This window comes from Pan troglodytes, chromosome 14, assembly GCF_028858775.2.
Source record: "Pan troglodytes isolate AG18354 chromosome 14, NHGRI_mPanTro3-v2.0_pri, whole genome shotgun sequence".
NCBI lineage: Eukaryota > Metazoa > Chordata > Mammalia > Primates > Hominidae > Pan > Pan troglodytes.
The window spans coordinates 101,450,325-101,476,142 of NC_072412.2; the positions used below are offsets into that span (position 1 = coordinate 101,450,325).

The 25,818-nt window shown below is 35.8% G+C and overlaps 1 protein-coding gene across 4 annotated transcripts in view; it reads right to left on the bottom strand.

Annotated features, from left to right (window-relative positions):
- UGGT2 (UDP-glucose glycoprotein glucosyltransferase 2) overlaps positions 1-25,818 on the bottom strand; it is a 252,929-nt gene that overhangs the window by 44,461 nt on the left and 182,650 nt on the right. For 2 of the 4 annotated variants that reach the window (XM_001139906.6, XM_016925457.4), the window contains exons 30-36: positions 21,845-21,929; positions 18,112-18,197; positions 15,272-15,367; positions 14,056-14,140; positions 10,620-10,802; positions 8,664-8,824; positions 7,892-8,006 (exon numbers count right to left, since the gene is read on the bottom strand). In XM_001139906.6, the coding sequence (XP_001139906.5) occupies positions 7,892-8,006; positions 8,664-8,824; positions 10,620-10,802; positions 14,056-14,140; positions 15,272-15,367; positions 18,112-18,197; positions 21,845-21,929 (811 nt within the window). The remainder of the gene's footprint in view (positions 1-7,891; positions 8,007-8,663; positions 8,825-10,619; positions 10,803-14,055; positions 14,141-15,271; positions 15,368-18,111; positions 18,198-21,844; positions 21,930-25,818) is intronic. The other 2 variants (XM_063792284.1, XM_016925458.4) reach the window with 1 other exon arrangement.

The following is a 25,818-nucleotide window of genomic DNA, read 5'->3' on the forward strand; positions in this document are numbered from 1 at the left end:
AGGGGCTGCCCCCCACCTCCCTGATGGGGCAGCTGGCCGGGCGGGGGCTGCCCCCCACTTCCCGGACGGGATGGCTGCTGGGCAGAGATGCTCCTCACTTCCCAGACGGGGTGGCGGCAGGGCAGAGACACTCCTCAGTTCTCAGACAGGGTCACGGCCGGGCAGAGGCGCTCTTCACAACTCAGACAGGGTGGCGGGGCAGAGGCGCTCCCCACATCCCAGACGATGGGCGGCCGGGCAGAGACACTCCTCACTTCCTAGACGGGATGATGGCCGGGGAGAGGCGCTCCTCACTTCCCAGACTGGGCGGCCAGGCAGAGGGGCTCCTCACATCCCAGACGATGGGCGGCCAGGCAGAGACGCTCCTCACTTCCTAGACGGGGTGGCGGCCGGGCAGAGGCTGCAATCTCGGCACTTTGGGAGGCCAAGGCAGGCGGCTGGGAGGTGGAGGTTGTAGCGAGCCGAGATCACGCCACTGCACTCCAGCCTGGGCAACATTGAGCACTGAGTGAGCGAGACTCCGTCTGCAATCCCGACACCTCGGGAGGCCGGGGCTGGCAGATCACTCGTGGTTAGGAGCTGGAGACCAGCCTGGCCAACACGGCGAAACCCCATCTCCACCAAAAAAATACGAAAACCAGTCAGGCGTGGCGGTGCACGCCTGCAATCCCAGGCACTCGGCAGGCTGAGGCAGAAGAATCAGGCAGGGAGGTTGCAGTGAGCCGAGATGGCGGCAGTACAGTCCAGCCTCGGCTCGGCATCAGAGGGAGACCGTGCAGAGGGGAGGAGGGGAGGAGGGAGAGGTCCTTTTTATATATTACTAAATTTGATTACTTAAAACTTTGTTAACAATTTTTACAACTTTTCTTAAGAAATGCTTGTCTATAATTTTCCTTTCTTATAATATCTTTGGTCTTCATGTCAAGGGAATGCTGCCTCATAGAATGAGTTGAAAAATATTCCCTTCTCTTCAATTTTCTGGAAGAGTTTGTGTAAAACTGGTATTATTTCTTTCTTTAAAGTTTGATAGAATTCACTACTGAAGCTATCTGGGCCTGGGGATTTAAACTACAAATTCCATTTCTTCACCTGATACAGTGTTATTCAGGTTACCTATTTCATGTTCTGACTTTTGGTGGTTTGTGTCTTTTAAGTAATTTGGCCATTTCATCAAAGTTGTTGAAGGTATTACCAGAAAGTTGATTCTAATAGTCCCTTGATTATTCTTTCAGTATCTGTAGAATCTGTGTGCTGTCATGTCTCACATTTCTATATTGGTAATTTGTGTCTTTTACCTTTTTTTTTCTGATCAGTCTAGATAGAGGTTCATCGGTTTTGTTGATTTTCTCAAAGAACCAGCTTTGGTTTCATTTTTAAAAATCTACAAAAATGCATCTTTCTTTTCTTTTTTTTTTCATTTTACTGATTGCCATTCTAACCTTAATTATTCCTTTTTTCTATTTAATTTTTTCTAAATTAAAAATTTTATTTTTTTAGAGCAGTTATTAGGTTCACAGCCAAATTAAGAGGAAGGCACAGAGATTTCCCATATACTCACTGTTCCCACACATGCATTACCTACTCCCCTATTATCAACACCCCCCACCAAAGTGATATGTTTGTTGCGATACATGAACCTACATTCATGCATTATACTCATTCAAAGTCTACAGTTTACATTAGACTTCTTTCTTGGTGTTGTACATTCTACGGGTTTGGACAACTGTATAATGACATGTATCTACCACTATATATTTTCCCTGCCTAAAAATTCTCTGTGCTCCACCATATTCATCACTTGCCCCCTCCCTGCCACCAAACTCTGACAACCACTTATCTTTATACTGTCTCCATAGTTTTGCTTTTTCCAGAATGTCATATAGTTAGAATAATACAGTATGTAATCTTTTCAGATTGGCTTCTTTCACTTAGTTATTACACATTTAAAGTTCTTCCTTGTCTTTTCATGGCTTAATAGCTCATTTCTTTTTAACTCTGAATAATATTCCATGGTCTGGATGTACCCATTTCTTTACTGATTCACCTACTAAAAGACATCTTGGTTGGCTGCATATTCTGGCAATTATAAATAAAGGTGTTATAGATATCTATGTGCAGGTTTTTATGTAGCCATAAGTTTTCAACTCCTTTGAGTAAATTCCAAAAATTACAATGGCTAAATTGTATGGTAAGAGTTTGTTTAGTTTTGTAAGAAACTGTCAAATTGTCTTCCAAAGTGACTATACCATTTTGTACTCTTCTCAGCAATGAACGCAAGTTCCTCTTGCTCCACATCTTCACTAGCCTTTGGTGTTGTCAGTATTCTGGATTTTGGCCTTCCTAATAGGTGTGTGGTGGTATCTTACTGTTGTTTAATTTGTGTATCCCTGATGATATATGATGTGGAGCATCTGCTCATATGCTTATATGTCATCTGTATATGTTCTTTGGTGAGGTGTCTGTTAAGGTCTTTGGTCCATTTCTAAATTTGGTTTGTTTTCTGATTGTTGAGTCCTTAGAGTTCTTTGCATTTTTTTGGATAACACTCCTTTATCAGATGCATCTTTTACAAATATATTTTTGCCAAAAAAACTTTTCTTTCTCTTGTTATTGTCTTTTGCAGAGCAGAAGTTTTTAATTTCAGTGAAGTCCAGCTTATCAATTTATTACTTCAGGGATCATGACTTTGGTGTTATATCTAAAAAGTCATTGACATACCCAAGGCCATCTAGGTTTTCTCCTATATTGTCTTCCAGGAGTTTTGCATTTTGTGTTTTACATTCAAGTCTATAAACCATTCTGAGTTAATTTTTCTGAAGGGTGTAAGATCTGTGTCTAGATTCATTTTTTTCTTATGAGATGTTCAGTTGTTCCAGTGACATTTGTTGAAAATACTATCTCTGCTCTATCTTTGTTCCTCTGTCAAAGATTGGGTGACTATATTTATGTGGATTTATTTCTGGGCTCTCTATTGTTCCATTGATCTATTTTTCTATTCTTTTGCCAACATACTGTCTTGATTACTATAGCTTTACAGTGAAATAAGTCTGGTATTGCTAGTCTTCTGACTTTCTTCTTTTTCAACATGGCGTTGGTTATTCTAGGTCTTTTCCTTTTCTACATAAACTTTAAAATCAGTAGGTTGACAATCATAAAACAACTTGCTAGGACTTTGATTGGAATTGTGTGGAATCTATAAATTGATCTGGGAAGAATTTATCAATTTAGTCTTGAGCAATTTAGTCTTCCTATCCATAAACAGGGAATACCTCTTCATGTATTTCAGTGTTCTTGAATTTCTTTCATTAGAATTTTACAGTTTTCCTCATGTAGAGAAACATTTACTAGATTTATACTTAAATATTATTTTGGTGCTAATTTAAATGATACTGCATTTTTAATTTTAAATTCCACTTGTTTATTGTTGGAATACAGAAAAATGACTTTTTCTTTGTCATACAGATTATATTCTTAAATCTATATCAGGCAATGTGCAAAGATCCCTACACAAATGATATTATTAAAAATAAAATACAACCCTAAAAATGTATATTATAAGCATAAGGGAATAATTTTAACATACTTAAAAAAATTTATCTTATGGCCAGGCACAGTGGCTCACACCTGTAATCCCAGCACTTTGGGAGGCCAAGGCAGGTGGATCACGAGTTCAGGAGATCAAGACCATCCTGGCTAACACGGTGAAACCGAGTCTCTACTAAAATACAATAATACAAAAAGTTAGCTGGGCGTGGTGGCAGGCGTCTGTAGTCCCAGCTACTCAGGAGGCTGAGGCAGGAGAATGGCATGAACTCAGGAGGCGGAGCTTGCAGTGAGCCGAGATAGTGCCATTGCACTCCGGCCTCGGCGACAGAGTGAGACTCTGTCTCAAAAAAAAAAAAGTATCTTATGCAAAATAGCATTTAATTTTTTATAAATAACTTTCTTTTATTATACTTATTCTTTATTTCAGACACCTGATCTAAGCTCACAGACTTTGTAATCAGTCTTTTGCTCCAGGTTAATTAAATTTTTATTTTTGGTTCAGGGGTACATGTACAAGTTTGCTACATAGGTAAACTGAATGTCATGGGGGTTTAGCGTACAAATTATTTTGTCACCCAGGTAGTAAGCATAGTACCTGATAGGTAGTAAAAATGACTTTTATATATTAATCTTTTATATATTAATTTATACTTTTATATATTAATTATATATTAACCTTTGACCTTGCTATAATCCCTTATTGGTACACTGTTTTTTGGGGTTTTTTTTGGTCATTTTTTTGGATTGTCTAAGTAGGCATTTGCAAACAAAGGCAGTTTTATTTCTTCCTTCCCAATTTGTATACCTTTTATTTCCTTTTCTTGTCTTACTGCATTAGCCAAGACCTTACTTTGGTTTTAACTGTTTTTTTTTTTTCCCTAGTTTCTAGGTAGAAGATGAGGTTGAGATCTTTTTTCTTTTCTAATGGAAGTTCTTAGTGCTATAAATTTATTTCTAAGAACTATTTTAGTTGCTTATGAATATATTCCAACCATAGGCTACTTTTCTTTCTGTACAAACTGAATAATGAAGTACATGAATGTAGAAAGAAAAGTAGTCTATAGCTGGAGTATATTCGTAAGAAGTGGTGAATGGCTTGACCAATTGGTCAGAGGCCAAGAAACAGAAAAATAGGAAGATTAAGGGCAGGAAATTCTGGGGTAGAGGCTTCTGGATGAGCCTATGGGAGTGGCATAAACTGTTAGGATCTTTGGATACTTCATGTTAAACAGCCACCAGAAAGCATTCAACACAGAATCAGCACTAAATAACTAGGCAGTCAAAATTATGTGGTTTGTGGAAGTCTGCTAGCCTTGATCATAGGCTACTCCAATGACACAATGGGCACATGAATGGAGTAGACATGCTGGCAGAGATGGAGACTGTGTATGGCCCCAACAGCATGAGCTCCTACTTACCCAGGCTCATCTAGCTCTTAGAGCTGCCAACAGCAGAGGTAAACACTGAGCTTCTAATATAGCACTTATACTTTGCAAAGACCAATCAACTGTTTGATGGTAATTTGGCTACAGTAGATGTCCTTTATATAGATTCTTCTGGACTGACCTATACACATATTCTAGGTATGGGTTTGCCTTTCTTGCTCACAGAAACTTAGCACCATTATCCAAGAATTTATAGTTATCTACGACAAAGGATTCTATATAACATTGTATTAGACCAGGAAAAGAGTTGTCTCACCCAAGGTCACCCCCTTACCTGGGGCAGCCCATATCCAATGACTGGTTGATATGAAGGAATAAAGACTTGCCCAAACCTGTGAAAACTATGAAGGACCATCTCAGCTTCAGAGCTCCCTGTGGGGTCAGTCAACTGAGGTCTTAATTGAATTTGTAAAGTTTCCCCAATTCCATTTCCTTCCTTCCTCCACAGTTGTTGGTCCTGAGAGTACTTCCTAATAAATTTCCTAATTTCCATGTTAGAATTAGGTGGCTTCCTGAGTAATCCAACCTGTAACAGGCAGCTAAGTGGTATTTGCTGATGGAGGGAATGGTGGAAGAGGAACAGAACTTGAGTTCTTGACTTTTTAATTTGAGATAAGTTTTGGTCATTAATGTGGCAATGCCAGTAGAGTTAATATAGGAGTTGGGAATTCAAGGGAAAGCTAAGAGCCAGAGATAAGATTTGGGAACTATTAACAGAAAGATATAAATTAAAACCATGATTGGCTGCAAGACTGCCGCTAGATATGGTATGGAGTGAGAAGTGGGTCAAGGCAGAGATGTAGAGAATAGCAACATTTAAAGGAAAAGTAGAGAAAAAGTAGTTCACCAACAAAATTGTGGTGGGAAAGCCAGGGATGTCAAAGAAGAACCAGCAAGGTCTGACATGGAAGCCAATAGAGAGTCAAGAGAGTGTCAAGAAAGGAGAGGTTGAAAACATCCACGCTGCGAAAAGGCACATAAAAACAAACAAGAAGTGCTCACTACACATTTTTACCTAAGAAAAAAGATATTTTGATTTTACTGAGAAGTGTTAAGTGGATTGGAGGGAGTGGGAGCCAAACTACATTTGAGTAAGGACAATCATCCCCAAAATGTGGTAATGTAGTACTGGGAGAACACCTCGGACAGTTTCCGAACTGCTTGAAAAATGAATCCTTTCTTCAGTTGTCCATAGGCAGATAACAGGCAACTTCATAGACTTTCATTCATATGTAAGACTAAGAATTCCTTAAAAATACATTGGTAAAATTATTAAGAATTACCAAAAATGTATTCATAATCGAAATCTGGCAAGTTATTGAGGGTTACTGAGGACCCTAAGTCAGTTTTCTACTAACTGGCAATAGTGAAGAGACCCTATTTAGTATGTAAACACATATATATTTGAAGATCTCCCAATTTTCAAGAATGATTAAAAAAATCAACTCCTTACCAGTGTCGTCTTGAATAACTCATTCATATTTTGACACATAATTTCCCACTTACTAGATTTTTAAACAAAGGGACTAAGCTTTCTACATTATCTGGAGCCTCTGTTAACTCTTTTCCTTCATTTTTACTTTATTCCCCCCATCTTTATCCCAACCATACTGACTTTCTTGCTATTCCTCAAACATCGAAGGCCCACGCCCACCTTGGGACATTTGCATCAGATACTCTCTTTGGCCTGCATCTGCATCAGCTTTTATGCCTCCATCTAAAATTTACTCAAAAGTCATCTTCATAGGGACATATGGCCACCCAATTTATACCTGCAAGCCCCAGCCCCTATTCACTATTCTGAACTCTCTATCATGCTTTCATGTTTTTTTTCTCCAAAACATTTATTATCTTTAAATATTATTTTTAAATTTTATTTTTCTACTAGCATGAAAATATGAGCTAAAGAAATCTTGTTTTTGTTTTCTGATGTCTGAAGTCTTAGGAGAATATCTGGCACATAGCAGGTATTCAACAGATGAATGAATGAACATGCATGGTTGTGATAAAAATCAGAAAAAAGAGTCTTTTGCTTCTGCTAAAAGAATACAGAGTCTTTTGTTTCTGCTTAAATTATCTAAAATGTTTCAGATGCAATAATGAGGAAATTGATAGGATATTAGGAAAATAGTGCTTGTGAGGTGAAAGAAAATATTAAGGCAATATCAGGGTGGGGGTGCACTGGATGAAGGGAGTTAGTCTTAAAGATCAGAGAGAGAGACTTGAGCATGTTTACACAATGATGGAAGAGAGTAAGAAAAAAGAGGGTGATATGGTTTGGCTGTGTCCCCACCTAAATCTCATCATAAATGGTAATTCCCATAATCCCCACCTGTTGTGGGAGGGACCAGGTAGAGATAATTGACTCATGGGGGTGGTTTCCCCCATCCTGTTCTCTTGACAGTGAGTGGGTTCTCATGATATCTGATGGTTTTAAGAGGGGCTTCCCCCTTCACTGGGCACTCATTCTCTCTCCTGCCACCATGTGAAGAAGGACGTGTTTGCTTCCCCTTCCGCCATGATTGTAAGTTTCCTGAGGCCTCCCCAGCCATGCAGAACTGTGAGTCAATTAAACCTCTTTCCTTTATAAATTACCCAGTCTTGGGTATATCTTTATTAGTAGTGAGAACGGACTAATACAGAGGGTAACTAAAACAGGGCATAAAGTAGAAAGTAGAGGTTTGAGAATGGAAAAGTGAGGATAAAATACTATTAGTTTTGAAAATGTTGAGCTTGAGGTGAAAAAATTATGTATAAGTAGAGATATCCAATAGATAATTACATAAACAGCAGTAAATTGAGAAAAAAGCTCAAAATATAAGACTTTAAAGTTTATGAGCACGGAGTTGGAACAGTCTTTGTACACACACTGAAAATTATTCTGTTAACATTTTACTTACCTGATCTAGGTTTGAAAGACTGTTTGGATCTTGACTGAGAGCTTGGTACTGGCTCCTGAGCCTGTCACCTGCTCCAATTCTCCTGAACTTCTTGAGATCCACTACATATAAAGCACTGCAAAAATGAATTACTTCTTGATAGCCTATGTTGTTTACGTAGCTTTAGTTTTACTTTCCTCCAATGAATGTCTACAGTGACGGTATTAACTACAGATATCCTAGCATCTAATAACGATTAATCCTTTCATAAATTTGCTCCTAATATCTAATACTGTTTCCCAAGAGTTTTAAGTTTGTTTTAATTTTGGTAGAACCCATAATCTTTTAGGGTCACCCCAAGCTTTTCCAAGTTGTCATGAAACTCATGGCCTTACAAAAGGCCATGAGGCTTTGAAGATATAATCTTAATTTTATTTCACAAACCAAGTTTAAATCTTCTGGAGTAGTTAGGAGCCATATTACTTGGGTTTAACTCTTAGCTCAGTTATATACTAGCAGGGTAAGCCTGGGCAAATTACATGAATGCTGTATGCCTCAGTTTCCACATCTACAAAATAGAGGTAATAACAGTATCTCAAAAGATTGTCATAAAGATTTTATGACTTAATATACGTAAAGGCTTACAAGAGTGACTGGCATGAAATGAACACTATGTAATTGGTTGCTTTTATCGTCTAATTTTTAAGAAAACTGTGTAATTTTTAAGAAAACTGAAAGTTGTAATTCAATACATTATTTATTTACTAAATGGTAAGGGTCTGACTTTTCTTACCTGATATGGTAGTTCCGTCTTAAAAGATGTGATGCCCAGTATCCTCTTTTCCAGAAACGATATCCATCCATTTCCCTGCGGCTATCACAAAATGGAGTATACCCATAAGGAGCTCCATCCAGATCGAAATCTCGAAGTTCTTTTAGATCATATCTCACAATCTAAATAATTAAAATAGACTGTCTGATAAAGACTGTAATATAATGTAAGCCCTTTTTTATGGGAATCTCAAATCATTATTACTCTACTACAGAAATCCAAAGAGCTGTATTTTCCTCACAGTGCTTTCATGTAATATGAATTTACTGAATTTAACATTTATTCCTCTTGTCCTTACAGGTTAAAGGTAAACTAAAATTTATATTCCTAGTTTTTAAGACAGTGGTCTTACTCACCAACAAGAATATTTTGTTATGCCATTTATAAACAAGTCATTTTACGAATCAGACATTTGGGGAAGGGGTTGAATATTACGTAAGTGCAGAGCTCTTAGTTTCTCAATGTATGAATAACAAAATCATTCCATGCCAAATCTCCATTATTGTACATTGGCAAATGTTAAGTTTGAATCATAAAGAAAAATCTCCCAATTATTCTAAATAGCTTGAATAAAATAATATAAATGTTATTTTTTAATATGCTCAAGCCTTCTAGAAAAATATTAGTGTACACATTGAAAGAAAGGTAGGAGAAAGAATCATATTAGATATTATGTGTGGGGCTCAGATGGGAGGATTGCTTGAGGCCAGAAGTTTGAGACCAGCCTGGGCAACACAGTGAGACCCTGTCTGTACAAAAAAAAAAAAAAAAGTTAGCCAGGCGTGGTGGTGTGCATCTGGAGTTCCAGCTCCTAGGATGCTGAGGTGGGAGGATGGCTCGAATGCAGGAGTCTGAGGCTACAGTAAGCTATGACTGTGCCACTGCACTCCAGCCTGGATGACAGAGTGAGACCCTGTCTCTTAAAAGAAAAAGAAAAAGTGTGTTTAGACATGCTATTTTCTTAGTTTTCATTGTAATGTTTCATATTTATCGATTTGGAATAGAGTACAAAAATAATAAGAGTTTAGAATATGAGTACATTCTAATACAGGACTTGAAATATACTTTTTGTTCTACATAAATTCTAACTTATCCATTTAATTTATATTTTCATTTACATATTACTGTTTTCTTAGAAATTCTGTGTATTTTCAATTTTTTTTCCCACTAATGATGCAAAAGCAATGCAAGGAGGGAAAAAGGAAAAGCCATAATTTTCGGACATATAAATTTTGAAAGCAGAGGGCCTTGGGTGTTTTTTTTTTTTTTTTTTGGCCAAATTTATTTGCTTTTATTTTTACAGATAGGGTCTCACTCTGTCACTCAGGCTGGAGTGCAGTGGCATGATTATATCTCACTGTGACCTCTAACTCCTGGGCTCAAACTTTCCTCCCCACCTCAGCCTCCAAAAGTGCTGAGACTACAGGCATAAGCTGGCCAAATTTAAAATGCTCTTTTCCTTAAGTGATAGAGTGATGAGAATTTGGTTATTGGTTGAATGCGAAAGAATGCTGTTGAAGGTGGAAGAATGAGAGTTGTATGTAACTGCTAGTTTTTCTAGCAAGAAGAAATTCCTAGTTTTAAACAAATATCAGCTCATAATTTACAGGAATTCATTAACTACTCTTATTATGACTAATATAAGTATTTGTTTTAGTTCTCAAACGTAAAAAACTACTACTTTAGAGAGAAAACTTCCATGTCCTAAATAATAAATGGTACTTCTTACAATACCTTCAATTTTCCCCTGGAATTCTGACTTTTTGTTTTTAAAGATACTTTGCTTATATATCACAATCATATCTTAAGCACTGTAATGAAGATAATAAACATGAGCAACATGAATTAATCTCTATATTATGATAGAAGTGTAAAAAATGTTTGCGTATTACTAAAAATAGTAGTTAATCTTATTACCTGGTCAGCATCAACAAAAATGATTTTGTCCACTGCTAGTGGGAAAAGAACATCAAGGAAAAGAATTTTGTAACCCCAAATAATCCTCTGTCTTTCAGTCTGTTGACGAAGCCAACGGGGCCACCTATATTGAACTAGTTCATATCGGAATCCATACTCTTTAGCCATGTGAGGAATTACTTCCTAAAAACACACACACAAAATCAAACAATATGTTCAAGAGAAAGTAGTTTTGTTTTAGAGAAAAAAATAACATTAAAAAGGTAAAGCTTCCTATAAATTGTTATAAACTAATAGGCAAGATGTCTAAATACTACTTCTATAACATACTTATTAATGAGAAATATTAAAATGCTAACAAATATGAAAACACAAGTATAAATAAAACTATATAATTTAACGTCATTAAAAATAAGTGCACTATATTATTTAACAAACTTATTAATGGAAGATAAATGTTCCCATACTTTTATTGTTAACATCTGACTTGAGAAAACTGACTTAAAAAAAAGCCTCTGGATCTTGGAACACCTACATATCAAATAGTTCATGTATATGTCAACAGGTTGGTTGGTCAGAGAGGTAAAGATGAAGAGAGGATACAAAAAACACAAAATAAGTTCTAAGCTGATAAATTAGATTCTATACAGGAGCTTCATGTTTGAGATATATCATTATTTAATTCAAGGATTAAAAATACAAAGTAGTGATTATGGTCTGAATATTTCATATTTGAGTATCTTATAGGCTTAGAAGTAGCTTATTCCCTGTTTAAAGCAGAAGCAGTTAATGAAATATACTGTGGGCTAAATTTAGTTCAAGAGCTCAAATACTGAGAGAGAAAATGAAAAAGGAATTGGAAAAGATGAATTAATAAATATAGAATTTGCGTTTTACCACTTGATTCTTACTTGAAACTAGTTTCTGGTTATATGTTTAATTTTTTTCTCTGACTTTGTAAGAACAATGTAGATTTTAAATATGTTTTTTTTAAATGCAAGAAGCACCAATTTTATCTGTGAAATCTTGAAATTAGGGATACAACAGCTGCCAGGAGTCATTGTTTTGGTTTCAAAATAAAATACAATAAAACATTCAGATAAAATAAAAAGAATATTTTTTCTTCATTAAATATGTGTTCAAATATTCACTGAAACGGGCACTGTTCTAGGATCTAAGGGTACATTAGTGAACAAAAGAAATACAAATTATGACCTTCATGACGCTTGTATTTTAGAGGAAGTAGGTAGAAATAAACTATTATCTACATAAAAAAGTGCTATGAAGAAAAATTAAAAGGGAGAGGGAATTATAGTTTGTATAGTGCTGTCAGAAAATAATTATGCGTAAGTATGTATAATTTTAGCAAATATTTGAATGAAGAGAGGAGGTTTGACTTTTCTAAACTGGTAGGAACAAATCTATAAAGTAGCTAGCAGCTTCTGTATCTGGCTGCTGATTTACACAGATGTTTGAGTTTGTAAAAATCCAAAGCTAAATTTCATGATTTGTGCACTTTTCTGAGTATATGTTATATTTCACTAAGAAGTTTTCAAAAGAAAAATTTTGAAAGAAAGAAACACATCACAAAAAGAAGGAAAATACTACTTCAGATACAGTATTTCTTTTGGCCATGCAGTGGAACAAGACTTTCTAATCCAGACATAGCACTATTGTTCTGGTGAATAATATCTTTTCCTGCTAAGAGAATCTTTAGATTTTTCTATCTCCGTTTATTTGGGTTAAATACTCCCTTATTCAGTGTCTGACTACTAGGAAAGCATGTTAAAAAATTAGTAGAAAAATAGTATAACTTTTTATCTATATTTATGGGTTCTTTTTGTTTTTTTTTTTTTTTCCCTACTGTCAAATGAGCATAGGAGGAGACACTGTTGGTGGTGGAGGGCAAATGGGCTGTTACATAAGGTTAAGCACCTGAGGTCTGAATGCCTGGGTTCAAATCTCAGCTGTGTTTCTAATTAGCTGTTTCATCTCAGGCCTATGCTATAAAGGATGATTCTTGCTCAAAGAAAAGTATGGCCCTTCACCCTATCTCCCAGGAAATATCCCCTACCCTGGCCCTTCACCCTATCTCCCAGGAAATATCCTCTACCCTTGGAATTTCCTGACTAATAAGAATGTCTACGTTTACCTGCAGATCTCGGACCACACTAGATATTGTATGCTAATGATGTTATTTGTAGTGAGGACCTTGGGCCACAAAGCATCAGTTCAACATCTGAAGGGGTTAGAGGCTAAGGTTAGTCATGCAGGCTGTTAGCCAAGTCCACAGAGCTGACCCTCAATAAAAACTCTGTACCACAAAGTTTGAATGAGCTTCCCTGGTTGGCAATACTCCACGAGTACCCTCACACACTGTTGCTGGAAGAAATAAGTGCTATCCACTGCAAGGGGATTCTACTGGGAGAGGACAACTGTTAACTTTGTGTCTGGTCTCCCCGGACCCTACCCTAAGCATCTCTTCCTTTTGCTGATTTTATTTGTGTCCTTTTGCTATAAAAACTGTAACTGTGAGCACAGCTGTTTTTTGGAGTTATATAAATCCTTATAGTAAGTTATTGAATCTAAAAGTGGTCTCAGGTACCTCTCAACTGCGCAAGCTAGTTATGTAACTTTTGAATCTTGGTTTTCTTATCACGTGGGATTGTTATGAAAAACAATTGAATAACGTCAGTTAAACACTTGGCATCATGCCTAGAAATATTAAGGAATAAAAGCATGCTTGGCTAGTTTTACTTCTGTTTTCCCACTGCTTTTGGTCTAGAAAAAACAAACTCATTTGAAATGCTGTTGAATGAGACACCAAATTGCTGTGGAGACACTAAATTTCATGGAATTTGATTATGCTGTAGGGAGAATAGGAAGAAACAGAGTATACTTTGTAGCAGGAGTATAGGGCTGAGTAAAGGGTAATAGCTGTTGATCACCTGAAATCTTCTAAATATAAAATGCCTCAGATCATGGTGCCCAGCAATCAATGCACTACACAGACGAAAGAGCTTTTTTGTTTCAGTACTGTAAAACTATTTTCTATGGTATAGGTATAGTCTTTGTATTTTCTTGATACTACTACTGTTTCTGCCTATCTTTGCAAAAATGACAGAATCCATTTCTTTTAATTGAAAATCTGTATATATTTTCCATTGCCAAATTGTATTTAATTACTCATTATCATGAAAAACTACTAGCCATTCTGATTTTGATTTTACTTAAAAATATAGTCTTCTACTGTCCTCTCCTTTGAACATCTCTAAATAAAAATTGTACAGAATTTTTCTTAAGCTACATAAAAATACTAAATACCATTTTTTCAAAAAGCTCATTCTGAAAAGAGAAATATCATATAAACTTACAATAATACAAATAATTTACTATTCAAACATTAACCATTCTACAAAAAAAGCTATGTACTTACTTTAAATGTCGGTGAGAGATAATTTTTTAGCAACCAGAATTTCACTGGTGTTTTGGTGTTACGCAAAACAGAAAGCATCATAATTCTGTATAAAAGAATATTAAACCCAATATACGTTAACAGTAACAGGAGCTCATATATATTTTTTAACCTTGAAATGTTTTTTAAAATTTAATTTTAATTTCTTAAATTTTACTTTAAGTTCTGGGATACATGTGCAGAACATACAAGTTTGTTACATAGGTCTTTTAAAGGCTTTTAAATAATTGAAGGTATGAATTAGAAGGTTTTCACAATGAAATGTGAAGAAATAAACTAAAATATGGTTTATCAAGTATGTAATGTGTAAGGATGAATATATATACATCATGGTAGCTTCACCTGGGCCCAGTTGTCTATGACTGTGTGATTAATATTAAGTCTACAAACCCTGAAGAGCTGAATGATCTATCTACATTGACAAATTCACTGGATGGGTCATTGGTTTGCTAACCTAAACCTCCGAATGGAAAGGATACAAATGAATCTGAAGTTCCATTTTAATGTATCAGTGCTACAATTCAAATATTTTTGAGTTATTCTCTGTGACCTTTCTATATAAACTGTTTAAAAATAGCCTTTTGTACTTTGCAATATGCATTTCTCCCCTCATTCCCTTCCTTTTTATAAAACAAGGTTTTCTTCACTGGAAAAGGATAATTTACTATAGTAAATTTTATATATATAAATATTGTATATATAAAGTACTGTAAATGTATATATATCGTGTGAGTATATCTATATATATATTCTTACCTATCCAAAATGTCTATTTGCTAGCCTTGAAGAAAACCAATATTCCAAATCAAGCCAAACTCATGAAATTTCATATTTATATATACTTACCTCATAATTTTAAGTAAAAAAAAAGCAAGGTGTAAAGTAGTATGTTCTTTACTATTTGGGTAAAAGGACTTAAACAACTGAAATAAGTAAATAAATATACACACATATATTTACGTGTGTGTGTGTGCGCACGTGTGTGTGTGTGTGTGTGTATCTCCTTAGCAGGATATAAAAATAATATTATGGGTTTCCTGTGAGAAAAGTAACTGAGTATCAAGGAAACAGAGGTGGGAGTTTTTTTTTCCCAGTGTATATTCCTTTATTTTTTTTTTGAAATTTGAACCATGTAAATATTTCTTTTTCAAAATATAAGGTTAAAAAATATACCTACCTTAAAAAACGTTCATATAAATGACCAGAAGCAACTGAAAAAATGTTTAGGACATCTTTTTCCTTTTTGTTTTCTTTATGCAAGCTTACTGTGAAACTTGGAATAAAAAAGTAATTGACATTTCTTAAACATACATATGGAAACATTGTATGCCTAAATAGTAAATATAAGCAATAAATATAGAAATGTATTTCAAAATAGTTAAGCTATAAACACTCTATAATATTTACAAACTAATATTAAAATATTTGACAATATCATTTGAAGCTTTATGAGTTTTTTTTTAAATTTGTAATGTGGAATATAACTATATTGTCTTTAGGTGAATGGGCTGGTATTTTTGAATTTTTGTGAGTTGCCAAAGGTTGTTTTCAGAACAAAGAATGAATTACAGCTTGACATGGCCATATCTAGTGTACTGAAAGTTTAAACAGGCCAATGAGGGAAGGAACAGAATGCGTAAGTGTGGAACTACGGCACAGCAAGAATTTATGCGGTAACAGGGTAGGTGTGTGAGTGCTGCTGATGGGGCTCATCCAGGCTAAAATATTTTTAAACCATCTACAATTTGGAGCTCCTCTGACCAAGCAGATTTTCTCCTCCACGCAGGGTATGGAGTACCCTCTTGGTACTCTGGATGACTTCTATGACAAAGAAAGCACTAGGGAGCCATGTCTACTCACTGGTTTACATCATGGTAGCGTCATCTGGGCCCAGCTGTCATTTTCATTACATTTTTGGAGCTAGACCAGCTCCATTTCATTTTTGTATAGGCCCATTTCATATATAAAAACGACTGAATCTTCTATTTACAGTATTCATAATGTATAAATTCATCTTTTTCTTCCTAAACATTTATCTCAAAATACTTTTATATAAACAGATATTTAGAATGAATAAAATTGGGTAAACAACTTAAATCACCATCAAAGTTATTTTGCAAAATATAAATTGTTATGACAGAAGTATTTTTCAAATCTTGTAATCTCCCAAATAAGAAAAGAAGTTGATTCAGTGGCAAGAAAAAATAATCATTCTAAGTTAGGACTAAAACTAAGATGAAAAAAGTCAAAGCATCATAAGACACAAAATACTATGTATCTGGAGCAGTTAATGTCCCAAAAACTTACCAACTCTGTTTCTAACAAAGCATTTTGTTTTTGGTATCCTTGTAATATAGCAAATGGCTATACCATAATTGAACAGTTATCCTTAATCATTCTTATCTATACCTTCTAACTTTAATGGAAGCTTTTAGACAGATACTCTTAAAATTGCTCAGATTCTATTTCATTATCCCCTGTCAAACATACCTACCCTCCAAATCACCTCAATGAGTGGACTTGATCCTTTCTCTATCAGTAACTTGTTCAAAGCACACACTGTACAGTAACATGATTTTTCTTACCAAACAAGGAGTCAACTATAGAAAAAGAGGCTTAAACTGGGCAAAATCCAAAATGATGGAAGTGCTTTTGACTACTATAACCAAATATATTTAAGTTGTTGAATCTATTTTGGCTAATATTTCTATTTCTTATCTTTGATCAAAATGATTAATGGTTTTCCATCATAGCTCACATTGGGTTCAAATCTCTAAAATGGACATTCAAAGTTCTTTACAATGTGCATCTACAGGAGACAGCTTTTGTTTTTGCTCACCTAACATCTGTTCCCCTTCTAGTAACAACCTGGTATTTTGGGGGGAATCATTCCTCCTCCCATCTCATTCTATGAGGTTTAGGTGGGACAGGGCTTCCCACCAGTTCTAGAAGTAGGCATATGACTCATGCTTGGTTATCAGAGTCACATAAATCAGTTCAGTTTGGGACACACAGCTATAGTTGGACCCATGAGTCAGCCTTGGAACTTTTATTGGTACTGTTTGGAAAGAGGCAACTTCCTTCCACTGGAAACAGTAAACTTTTACTTATAAAAGTCTATCTTAAAATGGAGGAGACACAGAAACAGTAGACCTAAGAGATGGAGAAAGATTGTTTCCACACCACATCACCCAGTGGCCAACACCAGGTGTACTCCTGGATTCTTTAGATATCTGAGACAATATATTCCTTATGTATGTTTCTTTTTTGAGACAGGGTCTCACTCTGTCACCCAGGCTGGAGTGCAGTGTTGCAATCTTGACTTACTGCAGCTTTGACCTCCCAGACTCAAGCAATCCTCCCACCTCAGTCTTCTGAGTAACTGGAACTACAGATACATGCCACCACGACTGGCTAATTTTTAAATTTTTTGTAGATACAGGGTCTCACTATGTTGCCCAGGCTAGTTTTGAACTCCTGGGCTCAAGCAATCCTCCTGCCATCACCTCTCAAAGTGCTAGGATTACAGGTGTGAGCCACCATGCCTGGCCTGTGTTCCTTTTTAAACTAACAATAAAACAGTATAGGTATCAATCTAACATAAACAGTCCCTTTTATTTTCAAGTTGCAGCTAGCTAGGCTACTTTCTTTTCTTTGAGGAACATACCCAATCATTTTGTCTTCATATAATTGCCTTCACTCAATCTTTAACTTTTGAAATCCTGTCTGTCCTTTAAAACAGATCTTTGCCACACACTTCTTCAAGGAGTATTTCCCAAGGTTCCTTGTAAGTGGATATATAATTTTTCTCCATTGGTTTGTATAGTATTTTATTTTCATCTGTCTTATAGCTCTAGTTTCCTATCTTGTAAACAGTAGTAACATTTATGTATTTATCTTATCCCTCCTAGATTAGAGGACCTTTGCCTTACTTAAATTTTCACTACCTGTGGAACTTCCACATACTAGACTTCTGGATCAATCTAGTGATGTATTAAAATATTCATTAGTAATTACCTTTTAATGGAATCCCACAGTCCTTTTTTTTTTTCATCTTCATCGGTAAGGATATCTTCCTTAATTTTGTCTGTTTCTTTTTTCACCTAGATAGCATGGCAAAAAAGATTAGAATTTGGCTGCTTTAAATATTGTGCTGTATGGTTAGAAAGTGAAACATATTGGGCTAGATTACCCATAGAAATCTAAGATTGACAGTTGCAGTAACCAAAGACAGGCAATATCTTAGCACAATGTTGTAAACAATCTGGTCTTTAACTATCAATTCAACCTCTTTGTTCAGTTTCTTCAGTGGTTACCTCCATATTGCTAAATAATGTGCTTACACTTGTGTTTACTAATTTATCAGCTTTAGGCATTATCTACTAGTATTTCTGAATTCACAGTTTAGACATTATACACTCTTTGTGATGACAGATGAATAGCTCACTTATCGTCATCCTTCCCTTTCCCTATTTGTCTGGAAATTCTGGTAGTAATATGTTTATCTTCGGTTCTTCTATTGAGTATTTTTTGTCACTTTAAATAATATTTAAATCTCTTATTTTTTTATTCCCACAATCCCAACAGTTTCTCTTGTATAATCTGTTTATAAGGACACTACTATTTCTACGATTTCCTTCTACCTCCCAACTTATATTAAACCTTGACTTTAGCATTTGTAAATATTGATAACATTTACATTTAGTTCAGTAAACATAATTGTTACATTTTGCTATGGTGATTCTAAAACTTGAAAATCAGTAAAAAGTTTTCATTATGACAATGTAAAGATTAACCACTGAAGAGTCGGAAAAGCTACTAAAACTCTATTTCCTCTGTACAGTTATAGTTTTAGCATAGTACAGCATAGTTATAGTTTCCTCCTATGGCCACTGTGCCACTCCTAGGAGACTCTTGCTGGTTTAGATGAATTCTCCTTTCTTACATTCCACCAGCAGAGAACTATTTTTTCCTGGAATTCCATTGTCCTTATTTTTTCTTGTGGGGAGATATACAAATATGTCTTCTTTATCACAGACATAATCTTTTCCAGTTTATTACTCGTGTTATCTAATTGTCTGGAATTCTTGTCTACCTGAAGACATTTTTCTTAAAGTTCAACAATTAACTGTTTCTTTCTAGATTTTCTTTACATTGGTTTACAGATTAGTTTCACCATTTCTTGAACTACCTATCTTCTTTCTTGATCTTGATCTTCATTGTACTGGCAAACATCTCCAAGAAAGGGTATGAAAAATAATTTTTCTAAATCTTCACACTTCAGAAACTAACATTTTACCTTCACATTTGATTAAGAATTTGGCTAGATACAGAATCTTGGGTTCAAAATAATTTTCCTCAAAATACTGAAAGCTTTGTTTTGCTGTCTTTTAACATCTAAGTATTTTGAAAATGAAATTCTGATGTTAGTGTTGTCATTCTATTGCAGTGACCCACTTTTCCTTCTTAGTAGCTATTATAATCTTATATGGGCCATTTTCATTCATCCTACTTCATAATTTGTGGACTCTTTTGACATGAACATTTTTCTCTCTCAGCTTTACAACACTTTCCCTCCTCCATCTTCTCTGTTGTTTCTGGAATTCCTCTTAGTAGGCTATTGGATTTCATGGGCTGATCCTCTATGTTGCTTATCTTTTCTCCTCCCTATTTTTCTATCTTTTTACTGTAATTCTGAGAAAGAGGTGGTTAGGAGATAAAACTGTGTTATTAGAAAACAGACTGAAGGCAGCCGGGCATGGTGGCTCATGCCTGTAATCCCAGCACTCTGGGAGGCCAAGGCGGGTGGATCACTTGAGGTCAAGAATTTAAGACCAGCCTGACCAACATAGTGAAACCCCACCTCTACTAAACATACAAAAAATACACACAAACATAAAAATTAGCCAGGCATGGTAGCACATGCCTGTGGTCCCAGTTACTCAGGGGGCTGAGGCAGAAAGATCACTTGACCTTGGGAGACAGAGGCTGCAGTGAGCCAAGATCGGGCCACTGAACTCCAGAGTGAGCAACAGAGCGAGACTCCATCTCAAAACAAAAACAAAAACAAACTACTGAAAGACCTAGGGTATGGGTAGGCTGTAGAATATTTCTAATTGGTATCTTTCATAATTCATAAAAATTCTTAGCCATTATTGCTTCCAATGTTACTTGTACCCCATTCTTTATCTTTGAAATTCCATTTAGTTTACTTTTATTTATCCAACAAATACTCATAAAGTGCTTTATCTTATCTTCATAACAGTCCTGTAAGGTATATTCTATTGTTAACCCCATTTTATAGATGAGGAAATGAGACAGAAAGAGATTAAGTAATCCATCCAAGGTCACACAGCTAGTGAGTGGCAAAGCCAGTTTTAAATCCACTACTGGTAATCTTAGACTTTCACACTAGCATGTGTGTGTGTGTGTGTGTGTGTGTGTGTGTGTGTGTGTGTGTTAATGCTCTCTTCTATATATTCTTTTTTCCTGTCTCTGTTGCATTCGGTATACTTTTTCTGGCCTATCTTCCCCAACTTGCTAATTTTCTCTGAAGGCATGTTAAAGCTATCTACTGAATTATTAATTTTGGTATTGTATTACTCAGTTTCCAAAGTTCTACTTTAAAAAAATCTGATATGCATGTTTTACAGTTTCATGTTCCCTGCAATTATTTTTAAACTCATCTTTAATTTCTTTAAAAAAAGTACAGCTGTTTCAGAGGCTATTCTAATAATTCTAATATCTTGGGTCTTTGTGTATCAGTTTTCTGTTTCTGCTGGTTTTGTGTATTTGGTTAACTTTGACTGTGAGTTGGCCTTCATACTAGAAAAATTTGATTTGCAGCTTAGGCTACTGTAATCTTATTCCAGAGATTTATGGATGTCTCTTCCAGATACCGCTATATCCTATCCATCTGGAAGAATATTAGTACCAATTCAAGGTTCAGGATTCCCTGGCCTACTTGGCTGACACAAATTTGGGCTAAAAGACTATGAGGAATAATTTTTTATGTTTCATCCTTAGCCTGAAAATAGAGCTAGTTTATTGTAGAGAGGGTCTTCTAATAGATTATTTTATGCGGGTTCTGGGTTCTAATTTTTGTCCCCTAACCCATCAAATTAAATAAAAATGGCAGTTAAAAGTGTGACAGGACAGAAAAATGTTCCCAGGACAATAGTAGCTTCCTTGGGTCAAGAGAAGTTTCTGTGCTTGCTTATTTCACCAGGCTCGCATTTTCCCTTTAATTTTGGTTTTGGGTTCCTTATTATCCTTATTATCTTATTATTCTCCATTCCTCATTGTTTTTAAAATTTTTTAAAAATTTTATCTAATATTTTCACTAGTTTTAAGCAGGAGGGTTGGTCCAAAATGAATCTGCTACCATTAAAAACTCCCTTTCTCTCCCTCTTTAAAAAACAGCACCTTCTCTTTTTAGAGCTAATTTTTCAGTGCATGTTCTTGATCTCATCTTTAGAGTCCAATTTGTAATGTTATTCGGCTACAGATAGATTTAGTAGATATATTTACAGTTATCATAATGTAAAAAAAATCCTTCTCTTCTATCTTCAAGTTCTGTTTTCCTTTGTGAACTTAATCCTCTCCTTTTTTTACTGCTGGAGTTCAAATATAACATTTTAGGTTGTAAAATTGTAAAGTTAATTGTAAAATAAATCAATTAATTAAAAAACAAAGAAGATAATTCTTAATATTAAGAACAAAGCCTATAAAAAGTTCTGCCCCCACATACTTTTACTTCGAGTATCTTGCTTTTGAAGCTGTTTAATACAACAATGATATCTTCTAGGTCTGCTTGAGAGTCAGTTCCTTCATGCCTAAAAGTAGAAAAATGTGTCCATAATTAATTTAAGAATAGACATACAATTATGATGGCATAACAGAATAAACTCATTTTGCAATAAACGTAAGTCCAATAACACTAGTGCATATATCATGTTTTTCTGTTTCTATAGTCAATTAAGATATACTATAATATGCTGTAATTTTCAAAATTATCCAATAAATTTTAACTCAGTACACATTAAAATTGTACAAAAGTAACTCATTAAATTCAATACTACCCAATCACTCTGAAAGTTCAAATTATGGCTTATCTTTGCTGTTATATACCAAGGCTATCACACAACTAAAATCTTTCACATCCCTGATATATTGTAATGATAATTACAATTTTTTACACTTCAAAGTTGTTTATATTTCAAAGGAGTTCTACGCTATCCAAATTTTTAATATCCACCAGCCATTTTCAAATGCCAAAATTTGAAGTACATTGTTAAAATAATGAGACTGAAAATGTGTCTATGATGTCCATCTGCATCACCAGAATGTTTCCATTTTGTATTATGTATAATGCAGTTTTTTTCTCCCATTTTCGAAATTGCTTAAACAAATATGGCAACTGTGCTCCATAATTATTTTTTCAAACTATTCTCACTATGGACTAAAAAGTTCTATCATATTTACAATAAAGTTGAATTTTGTTGAAGGGGAAGCAATCAGATGTCAAATTAGTATAGTTACTTTTGAGTTGTTATATATAACACATACTTTTAACATTTTTCCAAAATGAACACCTGGGGAGTCTAGCACTATCATGACTGACACGTCTTTGACTTTCTCTTACTCCCAATTCCTGAGCTGAGGTGGTTAAACCAATGTAGCAGGCAGAACTCTGTCCAACAATCACCACTAGAAAACAGAAAGAAGCCAGGTGTGATGGCTTACACCTGTGACCCCAGCACTTTGGGAGGCTGGGGTGGGAGAATCGCTTGAGTCCAGGAGTTTGAGACCAGCCTGGGCAACACAGTGAGACCTCGTCTCTGCAAAATTTTTTTAAAAATTAGCTGGATGTGGTGGCCAGCGCTGTGGTCCCAGCTAGTCAGGAGGCTGAAGTAGGACGATTGCTTGAAACTGGCAGATTGAGGCTCCAGTGAGCTGTGAGCCGTGATTGTGCTATTGCACTTCCGTCTGGGCAAGAGAGACCCTGTCGCAAAACAAAACAAAACAAAACAAAAAGGATCTAACCTGTATAGTAGAAACATTGTCAAATTTCTTAAAAACTTTCAGCTGCTTATAGTCACAAACACTACTTAAGGGCATTGACAACTTTAGCCATTTAATCCCCTGTCCACTGAGACCCAGAGTATAAAGCCAGCTAGCACAGCACTACAGCTAGACCTAGACAAATTCTAAAGCAAATCTCTTTCCACTTCCATCAGGTAGCAGAGGTAGTAATGGTGACGACTTCTCATTTTACTTCAGGCACTTTTTTTTTTAAATTTATTATACTTTAAGTTTTAGGGTACATGTGCACAACGTGCAGGTTTGTTACATATGTATACATGTGCCATGTTGGTGTGCTGCACCCATTAACTCTTCATTTAACATTAGGTATATCTCCTAATGCTATCCCTCCTAATGCTATCCCTCCCCCCTCCCCTCACCCCACAACAGGCCCCGGTGTGTGATGTTCCCCTTCCTGTGTCCATGTGTTCTCATTGTTCAATTCCCACCTATGAGTGAGAACATGGCGGTGTTTGGTTTTTTTTGTCCTTGCGATAGTTTGCTGAGAATGATGGTTTCCAGCTTCATCCATGTCCCTACAAAGGACATGAACTCATCATTTTTTATGGCTGCATAGTATTCCATGGTGTATATGTGCCACATTTTCTTAATCCAGTCTATCATTGTTGGACATTTGGGTTGGTTCCAAGTCTTTGCTATTGTGAATAGTGCCACAATAAACATACGTGTGCATGTGTCTTTATAGCAGCATGTCTTATAATCCTTTGGGTATATACCCAGTAATGGGATGACTGGGTCAAACGGTATTTCTAGTTCTAGATCCCTGAGGAATCACCACACTGACTTCCACAATGGTTGAACTAGTTTACAGTCCCACCAACAGTGTAAAAGTGTTCCTATTTCTCCACATCCTCAGGCACTGTTTTAAGCACTTCATAGATGCTCACTCGCTTAATCCATACAACCATCCTTTGAGGAAAGTACAATTATTATCCTAGATCCAAATTGAGTCTAGATAGTCTGGCTCTTCACCACTGTACTATCAGACCTTTACCAACAATGCTAAGCACCTGAAACCTCTGGATACATGAGGAAAATGCGCAGCTTAAATGAAGGGAACAAGCTAAGCAGTCAGAGGAAATGGACTTCATTGATAAGGCATTAATGCAGAAAAAAGGGAAGCATTCAAATAATTCATATTCTCAATGAGATTCAAGAGAATACTGAATCTCAGTAAAAGCCATTTACTTCAAAATGAAAGAATTCACTGTGTGTCAGAAAGGATGATTAATAAAAAAAGCACTCATACATGTGTCTCCTGAAATTCTAAAAAACAATTTATATTTTCAGAGAAGAAATGTAAATCAGATTGGCTTCATATTTTTCATCCAAAACACTAACTGGTAAGAAACAATGATGAAGCCTTGTTTCAAGCATTCTGAATAAAATTATAATGCTGTTATTCAATACTTAGGAAAGTTATAATTCATACGGAACTGCAAAAGAAATTTTTAAACCTTTGAGGACCACCTCAAAGTTTTAAACATTTGAGGGTACACCACTAATGTCTCTGAAAAAACTTATTTGTGGTAAGGTGGTGTATATTATATGGCAGGCAACATCCCACCTTTAGCATACACTGCAGTAGTTAGAAAGATACACCCATTTTTGTTGTTGTTGTTACTCAACTCTTTTGCAGCTAAGGTTTTGGTTGATAATTAGATTCTGCTAAACAGATAGATACATTTGCATGTTACTTGGAACTTAGAAGTGAGCGGGGCAATGTGCTGATGCCTGCCTAGCTTCTTTTGTCAAGCACAGTCATGGAGACATTGAGGTTTTCTACTTCAGTGTTCCAGTGTGTAACTGCTTAGCTTTCTGGGTACCAAAGGCCAGTTGATGTGTTGCTGGCAGCAGCTTCTAGCTTTCTCTCACTTCTGATGATGGGAAAGTAGCAGCTTTTTCTGGTTGGTCAGTTCCTTGGCTTTGTTCTCAAGCATTCCTAGGATCCAGCCCTCCTGGAGAGCTTGCTCCGCCAGTCCTTCCCAATACGATGTAAAAGCATCCAATTGCTTGTGTTAAATACTTCTATGATAATATGGGAAGTCAGCCATCTGCTACGATTTGAATGTCCCTCCCCTCCAAAACTCATGTTGAAATTGTATTGCCATTGTGGCAGTATTAAGAGATGGGACCCCTTAATAGGTGATTATAGGTGATGAGGCTCTACCCTCATTGGGTGGAAGTGGTGCTACCACAAAAGGGCAAGTTTGGCCCTCTCTTGCTCTCTCTTGTCCTTCTGCCTTCTGCCATAGGGCAATGCAGCAAGAAGGCTTCTGCCAGATGCTGTCCCTCAATCTTTCCAACCTTCCAGAACTATGAACCAATAAATTTCTGTTCATTATAAATTGCTCAGTCACAGGTATTCTGTTACAGCAGCAAAAAATGGCCTAAGACACCATCTAAACAAAAAATGAATGTGAAAATTAAAAGACATATAAAAACTGTGATCAATAGTGAATTCATTAAAATATTTAACTAATGGTAATATGATATTTATATTATATCATATATTAATATGATAGTAAAGAACAGAATATTGGGGGTAGGGGTAAAAGGATGCTAGAATGCTTCCACTGAAACACCAATGAGATAGCTACCAGACACCGAAGTGAGTAT